The sequence below is a fragment of the Nyctibius grandis genome, chromosome 1 (assembly GCF_013368605.1).
Source record: "Nyctibius grandis isolate bNycGra1 chromosome 1, bNycGra1.pri, whole genome shotgun sequence".
NCBI lineage: Eukaryota > Metazoa > Chordata > Aves > Nyctibiiformes > Nyctibiidae > Nyctibius > Nyctibius grandis.
The window spans coordinates 47,611,594-47,620,957 of record NC_090658.1 but is presented as its reverse complement, the minus strand read 5'-3'; the positions used below and the strand labels follow the sequence as shown (position 1 = coordinate 47,620,957).

The following is a 9,364-nucleotide window of genomic DNA, read 5'->3' as shown; positions in this document are numbered from 1 at the left end:
GCCTCGCTTCCGCGTTCGGGGGCGGAGCCTGGTCGGCCCCGCGCCGCGGTGCATTCTGGGAATTGTGGTTTTCTGCTGCCGCCGTCGGCCAGGCCGCGCCAGCGCGGAACTCCATGTCCCAGGAGGCAGCGCGGCGGCGCCCTCCGCCCTGCCCGTCCCGTGGGAGGGGCGGTGCGGGCGCCCTCTGTCCCCGGCCGAGGGGGAAGCGGTGCGCATGCGCCCTGGGAAGATGGCACCTGCCGGCGGCTCCGGGGCTGTGAGGGGGCTATGGGTGCTGCTGGCTGTACTGGCCCTGACCCGGGCCGTGCTGGCCTTGACCGAGCAGTACCCGGCCTTGTCCCTGCTAAAGCAGGAGCTGTACCGGCAGCGCCAGGGCCCGGCGGGGGGCTGCGCCTCGGCGGGGGAGTGGGCAGAGCAGTACTCGGCCGAGTGCGGTGAGTCGGGGGACGCTGCCATGGTGACCGCCCGCAGCCCCGCGGCGGGCGGAGGAGAGGAGGCCGTTACCCCAGCGGCGCCCAGCTCATCGGCACCGCGGGGCCCGGCCGCCGGCCCTGCAGAGCCCTGGGGCCGGGGGTGGTGAGGGGAGCGCCGGTGCGGGCGCCCCATCCTATCGCTCCTGCGGAGGGCGGCGGGAGCAGCAGAGGAAAACGCGGCCGGGCCTCGCCTCACGCTGAGGCGCCGCGGGCGGCCGAGGGGACGGCGGTGCGGTGCGGGGTCCTGGCGGCGGGAGGACGGGCGGCTCGGCTGTACGCGTTGCTGCGGTTCAGCTGACTCATACTAAGGCATCTCCGGTGTAAGCTGCACCCCCGAGTAGCGTCGTGCCGTTGTGTAGCGCGGAGCAGAGACTGCCGTTGTGGGACTGAGCGGAGGAAGAGCTCTCACCCCGTGAAGGGGTACACCGGAGGGCCTGGAGGATCACCCAGGAGGATTCCTGTTGTCCCACTGACCAGCCTGCCAAGTCTAGCTGCTGGACTCTGCGTGCTTTTTATCCCTGCCCTCAGTTATACACAGACATGCCACCCCTTGTACTCATGTTATTAATATGAATATTAATAATATCAAGCCATCAATATGGCTTGATTAATTTTCAGCTACAGTTATATATATTTTGCTGGTGAACTGGATGCTTTTCTTTAGGAGCACCAAGTTCAGGTAGCAGATCTTCTGGTCTTTTCCAAGCTAATTGATGGCTTGTAATACACGTAAAACTAATTTTATGTGCTTAAATATCTGTTGCATCAGGATCATGTGACTCAAGTAATCTGTTATGATCTTTGATCATCAGCATAGTGTGAAGGAGCTATACAGAAATGCCAGTCTGAATCACAATGTGCATGTAATACAGATGAAGAAAAAGATTTTATCAATTCAGTGCAATATAGATGCTCAGTTATTTATATGAGAATAACCAGTGACATGTCATGACTGCTTAGCAGGTTTTTTTTTCCCCTCTTATTTCATAAAGTCTGTGTTCATATCAACAATGGCTGTGGTCCCTAAGGACAATGTACAGCTAGTGTGATCCACTCAAAATTACAAACTTTCTAGAAATACCTTGTTATAAGTTTCCTACATCTGCTTATTTTTTCCTGCGTATGTGTGCTTTTGTCATCACAGCTTAAAGTTGTTTGGTTAGTTTTTATCTATATCATCTGTGTTAAGTAGGTATTTTACATCAGCTGCTTTTCTGTTTTCTTTAGAGGTGGCTACAGTGGCTGAGAGCCATAGTACGTAAGCACTAAATCAGATTGTGAAAGTTATCTCAGGTGACCATTGCACCAAATCATTCAACCAAAAAACCAAAAAGACCTTCACCCGGTGTTGAGATAAAATCTGTATACCATACAAGTTAATAAATGGCAAAGCATTTGGTTACATCTTTTCTGTTACTAGGGCATGAATGATTGACTCAGGGTACGCCTTCAGAGGTGTGTTTGGAAGATTAGACTTTGTTTTAAAGGGTGGATGTTGTTCTAAAGAGACCAGTGTAGTTGAAAGTGATATAAGGAATTCTGCTTAAATCATCAGGTACCTCAGGTACTTTGCATACACTGATAATAAGATAGCCCTTAGTTACAGAACAGCATACTTACCCTGAAATAGCTGTATACCAGTTCACTCCTTGCTATTTAAATCCTGTGGCTAAATAGATGGCCAGTTGAAAAATTCCGTTAAGCACTAAGTCTTTGTTTTAGTACAACTTTCCCAGAAACTGAGAATCTTTTTATCTCAAATAGTTTCTCTTGTAGCCTACTACAAGGTCCAGGGTACTGTCTTGGGTTGGTGTTTCTGCTTTTTCATAAAGTTGTTAATGAAGCAGTGTGGTACAGGTTTGACTGTATCTAACTTGCAGACAAAAGCAGATCCATTCTCCGTTATGAGTAAAGCAGTTTGTTGCCCCAAGAATCGCAAGATTTGAAGGGCCCTTTTCCCACTATAGCTTGTAACAGATAGGCTGTTCTTATTCCCTGCCACCTTATTAAAAAATTCCTTCACTAAATTCTTGCTGTTATGCAGAAAATTATTCTGGAGGTAGGCCGTGCCCGCACCTCTTTGTTTTGGTTTGCGAAGCAAAAATTGCTCAATGAGTCCACAGCGATGGCTCTTAACTGTCACTGACTTACAAGCACCAGCACAGAAGTAGTAATGTGTTAGTAACGCTGCCATAGCGCAGGAGGGTTTGGCCAATGTGAAGAACAAAGGGCAGCGTTGAAACCTCTTACTGGCAATGCTTTTTCTGGAAACTGAGTGGTAAGCCACTGTTCTTCCAGGACTTTCTGACTTTAAACTTTGACCTTCTGCTTTTCACTGCTTTTGCTTCTGTTGTAAAACTTCTTCCACTAGTTATCGTTTATGCATCAACTTAGTTCCAACTTTCTATTTACAGGAAATGATTTTAGATGCTATTTTGACTTCGCTCTTACAAGATGACTGTTTCTTTTTCTCTTTTAGCACTGTACTTGTGAGAAATGAGGAGTTAATTAACTGCAACCATTCTATAATCAAAATATAAGAATAGCACTGCCTGTAAAAGTGACTTAGAAATATACACTGCCCAGCCTTTCAAACTTGGCATCAAGCTTATATTTACAAACATCAGGGGAGATGATGATAAAATTTGGTTTTCGTGACATGGAATCGAAGAGATAATACTGTTTATTTGCTTTTTTGTGTTTACTCTTGAAATATTTCAACTTATACTCTTGAAATATTTCAAGTTAATAGAAGCTTTAAGATTTGAAGATTTAAAAGTTAACAGTTCTATTGGGATAGCAGTTAAAGCACCATGTAGGTGAAGTAGTGACTTCTATAATCTATCAGTCTGGGGGATTTTGTTAATTATTGTTGTTACTTGTTGTTTGTTTCCTTCGTGAAACTTTTTCTTTGCTATGCCAACAAACTGTGTTTGACTTTTCATTGATTTGAATCAATCTTATACTTTTGTAATGGCGTTCTTAGTAATAATACACCTGTGAGGACCTTTGTATATGTTCAGTCAGTTACAGTTTACTATTCTGTCTGCTTTTCACAGCCTCTGTTTCCTGGACTTCCAGCAGCAGCTCTTTCCCTACCTCTGTATGGACCATTCCATTTATTTTGCTCTCTGGGATTGGAATGATAATTTTGTCTTCAATTTCTTGGGCCAGAGAATGGAATCATAATGCCAAATAGGGACATGTCTACCTGAAACTTTTCTTATTTGCTTCCAGCTTCCTCCCTTTTTATTCCCCCCCCCCGCTTTTTTAGCACCTTCTCTTTTTTTTTTTCATGTATTTTTAGCCAAAAGCATAAGCAGAAGTAGTGGTAAAACTAATTGTATAAAAGCAGTCATGTCAACTATTGGTTCCCTGGCTGTGTGGAGGTAGTGCTGTGTGCAGAAGGCACTTCATGAAAGTTCTGCCCTGTGGAGTGCCCAATGGGGAAGCTGTTCAGATGAACATGAGGAAATGTGAGATGTGATAACAGAACATGCATGTAACTCCTTGAGTTCCTAAAGGTATTTTCTCTCTTTTTTTTTTTTTCCCCCCCCTCCCAGATTCATCATTTTTGCACTTCCATGAATCGGATTGTGACATAGGAGGATCTTCATCTTGTGAATCTGTGCTTTCTCTCAACACAGAAAAAATGCTGGTATGCTATCAAGAATATAATGTACAAAATTTTTAATAGATTGTTGAAGTCGCAGATCACTTTAGCTACATAACCAGTCAGAATGAAGTTCAGGCAAATAAGTACAAATAGAATCTATTAATCAGTAGGCATAGGTCCCCAGAAGGCTTAAGTATGAATGAACTCAAGTTGCTCATGAAAATTTGACGTTGTAGTACTACATCAGGAGTCTCTAGGGCTGTCAGTAGCTTCAACTAATTGAAGCTGATGTTTCCGCTGAAGGCTAATCTTCACCTGGATTAGTCTACCAATTAATTTTTTATTTTTAAAGGTGCAGGGGCTGTGGCTGAAAAAGGGAAAGGTGCGTTAGTTTTTACCCAGATGAACTACCTGAGGAGGTTTACCGCAAAATGCGTGTAAGAGTAGGAGTGATAACTTGCGATCGCTGCAGAAGTAACATTGTGTACAGATGATAGAGTTAGAGGCTTCAGACCATGTTTCACTAAATGTGATACAGACATGGTATGCGGAGAATATTCTAACAAAAGAACAGTATCTCTAGGTAGAGAGACTTCAAAAGGATTATTTTGGAATTTGGGTTTTCTTGCAGCACTACTGTTAACTTATTGATCTTGAACAAATACAATCTTCAGTCTACATCAGAACACGAGTTTGATGTTACTTCTTCAGTAGAGTCACAGATATTAAATCTTCAAATAATTCCTATGTGAATATAAAAAGAAGCCTTGGCAAATTTGTAGAAATTATTGGCTATGGGGGGAGTGTGGAAACAATATTCTAATTTGAAGCAACTTCTCCAAAGGTGGCATTTGGAAATAAAACTACTCTACTGCAAATCCACCAAGCCAATTATTTAACTTGAACATTCTCCTTAGACATTACTTGGTCAGATACTGGTCAGATCTTCTGTCTAGTCTAGTCTAGCGGTACCAGCAATTCTTTCTAAGGCGATGAAATGTATATTTGTTAGAAATTTCCCTGTTTCAAAAAAATAATTGTTTTGAAGAGAGCAACAATTCAACCTATCAGGAGCTGGTGCTGTGATGAAAATTCTTCTCTCATTTCTCGAAGGCAGAATGATTTTGCAATTTTTGCATGTAGAGCTGCAGGATGTCTAACCTATAACTGGATTCAGAATTTCTTGAAGAAGTATGAATCCCCTTCCTCCCCCATCCGAAGAACCAAACACTATTCTGTTATTCTATGATAATAAAACAGATGAGGTAGACGAGGGTGGGGGAAACTGTGTGGTACTTCTCTTGCTGTGTCACATGCAGCTCTCTAATTCATGGGATATTAATGTAATACCAGATTCTTTTCATTGTAGCTTATTTTCCAATACCCAACGTAGAATCTTGCTATATCTTTTGTCTGCAGACAGGGAAGTGTAGGCTTTTTTTGTAAATCCACCAAGGAAGAGGTTGTACTTTAGTAAAAATCATTTTTTTCTAATGTTCAGACAATTATAGAAGAATAATATTTTGCAGAGTTAAATATTGAAGATCACTTTTCAAGTTTTCTAGAAATTACCTGAAGGCCATTGATGATATAAAAATGTTGTGTTTGGAGGTGCATGATTTGTAAATATATATGGTCTGCAATGTAGATTTAGTTTTCTAACTGGTATACCTGTTGAACCCTGCTCATTCTTGTGCTGTTTTTTAATTACTTTTTTCTATGAGGAAAAGAAGTTTTCCATTCTGTTGCTGTTGGTGCAGCAGTAGGTGGAGTAATAATTCTCAGAATGTTACAGTGTAATGCAAAGTTTATACATGATCTCTAATTTCAGTAAAAACAAGGTTTGTAAAATCCGATTTGCTAGTCATTCATAGCCTCCAAAATACTCAAGTTTTTAGAGCAGACCAAACTTTCTTCTCATTCCTAAGATTATTAGACAAACAGGGCAGAAATTGTGCAATGGGATTTGGCCAGTTACTTTTGTGCTTTGTAGGTCGTGGAAATGTCTGTGTCATGGACACAAGTAATGAGGCTACTTTTGACTGAACAAGCCAAAAAAGAGGGAGGGAGGCAGGAGGGCAAAGTGCAGTCCTCTCAGTAGAGGAAATAATGAGTTAAATATGTTCTCTGAGGTTTAACTGTCTTCTCTGAAGTTAAAGATGTACATATGTGCTGTTTAGCTGAAGCAAAAGAAGAGAACTGAGCAGTGAGAGAAGTTATTTTTTCCCTTTCTTGCTTCCTAAAAGAGTTTGGAAGGCCTATTAATTAAATGAGCATTTTGTATTTTTCTAACATAAACTGCTCTGGTAAGCTTACATCTGTCTATGGAGAATACTTGTGAAAATGAACAGAGTAGAGTATTTCTGTATTTCTGCGGGGTTGTCTTTGGCAGTATAGGCACATTATTTGGGGAACAGAGATCTTGGATGAGGCTACAGCTGGCTGAAGAAAGTCTGTAACTGATAGAAAGTTATTGTTAAAAGGACAGCCTTTTTACTTTGGTATGGTATTGTTAAGTTAAACTTGTCTTTATTGCTGGGCCAATCTTTTCAGTGTTTCATTTTCAGTGATGAGGTACTACTCTTCTGTAGTACTTTGCAAGAGACAAAGGAATAATTGATGGGGTAAAGAGTATCAACTTTCCTGTGAAGTACCATGTGCCTTAGAAAGACTTCCAAAACTTCGTGTTAAGCAGATGTAATATGGAAACATCAGCCACTGGTAAAATGCTGACAATATCCTTTCATCTGAAAGGTTTGGTTAGCCTTATGTTAGAGAGGATAACAGCAACACCTGACTGAAGAGCAATTTTTCTCCCTGTGGAAGTCTAGGAATGAATTTGTTTTCAGTTACCTTAAAGCAATCACATTAGTCTTAACTTTTTGATTTAAAGTGTTCTCTTAAGGATTTAAGATACAGGTTTGCTATTAAATTCTTTACTGTTGTTTGCTGAACACTTAAAAAACATGTTTTACAGAGTCAAGCGAAGTTGTTTGCAGAACAAAAACGATTTCCATTTGCTACTGATAATGACAACACGAATGAAGAATTGGGTAAGGTGCCTTATATAATGTCTGTGCAGGTGAATGACATGCTAATTATTAGCACTGAATGTTTTGAAACTAAACTGATGATTCATTACTGATGCATTAATTTTAAAGTGAACCTATTAAACCTGAAAATACATTGAGTTTTCCCTGGTAATACAATGAAAATATGTGTCTCTTTTCCTAAAAATCTTTTCTGCTTTGCTCACCAGAATTTTTCACCATGTCTGCTTAAGCAGGTGTTCAAAAAGCATTTTGATTAAATCCTGTTGAACAGTCTCAGCAAGTCTCAGTCCCTTTTTCTGTCATTACTGATGACTAAAACTATTCAAACATCCAGAAAATTTTACCAATGGAATATGCCTTCTGTCAAGCATAGATCTTGGATCCATCTTGCTGTCTCCACACACTCTTCCCATCAATGCTTATGGGCAGCAGGAAGGCTTTCTGAATGATGTCCTTGTACAGGCTGCTACTTGATGTTTTTTCAAAGCACGCTCAGGGCAGAAAATGGAGGCATTTCAAAGCAAACAACTGGAAATACTTTTCTCAAAGGACTTGAGGAAGGAGTTACTTACACTGCCTCTCCAAACTGGTATCCTCTATAGGAAGCAGAGGTATTATGAGGCAGCAAAGAGATTGTTGAGGATGTATGTCAAGGAAGGCAGCAGTCTGTCTTTTATATAAGAGCAAAGGGAGACTTTACTCATAAGTTGTCTAACGAAATTGAAACAATTGAGTAGTTTTTTTGGTGACATAATTTCTGCCTTCACAAATTTATCCAGGAAAATTTGAGGACTTAATCTTTTTTCATATTCCTAGCATACCTAACTGTGTTCATAGAATCCTGCAGGGAATACCAAACTTCCATCCAGCAGAAAATATTTGATGCTTTTAGTATCTGCTCTGTAGACTTGGAAGACTATGCCAGAAGGTCCCTATCCTTATGTTTGGACTGTAGGCTAGCACCTACCTACCCACTTTATTTCAAGTATGTCATGGTGTGAGGAGTCTAGCTCCTTCTTGTTTGTGTGTGTTGCTTTTAACTGTTCTGAGGAAAAGTAGTGTGAAATGTATGGGGTGTTCTGAAGCAATGTTGGTACCCAAATACTTGGGCTAACAGACTATTGTTAACCCTTAGATTTTTCATAATACTTACTTGTATTTTTTAGTATTTAATTAAAGATTAGAAGATTAATCAAAGAGATAAAATTTAAAAAGAAGTTGATAGTGTATCAGCTACTAGCTGCCAATCACTTGCCATGGTTTTAGACATAGTCTGTGACGACCTCCTGCATTTTGCCAAGAGTCTTGGATAAACAAAATAAACTCATTATCAGCAAGACAGAGTCTTTGTTATCTTGCTTCCTCCACTTTTTTCCTTAATACTGGCATGGTTGAGTGGATTTTATTTTACATGCCAACTGTTCCGTGTTCTGGGATTGGAACTGTAAAGTTTATATTAAGAACGGTGTAGTCTTGGAGGAGAATGAAATGAGGAAAATTCAAGAGCTCTTTAACCTGTCCTTCACTCTGCCAATTTTCTTTCCTTTTTTGGCAATGCTATGTATCTGTACCAAGTGAAGCTTTTTATGCATTGAGGAAAAAGCTTATATTGCACACAAATACTTCCTTCTGCATAGTAGAAGTGCTCCAAGAATGAGGCAAGCTCTGGATTAAATAAATTTCTTATTTCTCTTCCATTTAACTTTTTTCCTCCTTTAATGAACAGTGCTTAGTGACACTGCCAAAACAATGTGGCTCTGCCTGCATGAAAGATAAGTGTGTGTGTCCTGTTAAAAATACCTTTGTTCTAACTGGCTTATTTGTCTCTTCTCATGTTTGAGTCAATAATTAAGCCAATAGGCGCCTCTTCCATTCTGTTTGGATGACTGTTAAAACTCATTAGAATTATGGGGAAAGGTGAATTCCTGCTCTTATTTCCACTATCAACCATTCTTGCAAACTACCTGGGGAAAAGTTGTACTTCAGCTTTCACAGCTCTGGTCTGCAAGATACTTTGTTTTTGTGGCAGTGTAGACAGAGCTTAGTCCAGAGTTAAGAACTCTGAGAGATTAAAACATGTGAAATGAAACCATCTTGAGATAGTCAGCTGTCAGAACGGAACTTCAGTCGTGCAAGCACAATCACAGCTTTCCAGTCTTGTGACTTGACTGTATTTTTATATCTTGTGGAGATTACAGGAACGTGTTTCTAAAACAGTGGTC

At 40.8% G+C, this 9,364-nt stretch overlaps 1 protein-coding gene across 1 annotated transcript in view; it reads left to right on the top strand.

Annotated features, from left to right (window-relative positions):
* The first annotated feature begins 214 nt into the window (after positions 1-214).
* TTC13 (tetratricopeptide repeat domain 13) overlaps positions 215-9,364 on the top strand; it is a 43,001-nt gene continuing 33,851 nt past the window's right edge. The window contains exons 1-3 of the mRNA XM_068401599.1: positions 215-434; positions 4,037-4,131; positions 7,067-7,142. Of these exons, the coding sequence (XP_068257700.1) occupies positions 215-434; positions 4,037-4,131; positions 7,067-7,142 (391 nt within the window). The remainder of the gene's footprint in view (positions 435-4,036; positions 4,132-7,066; positions 7,143-9,364) is intronic.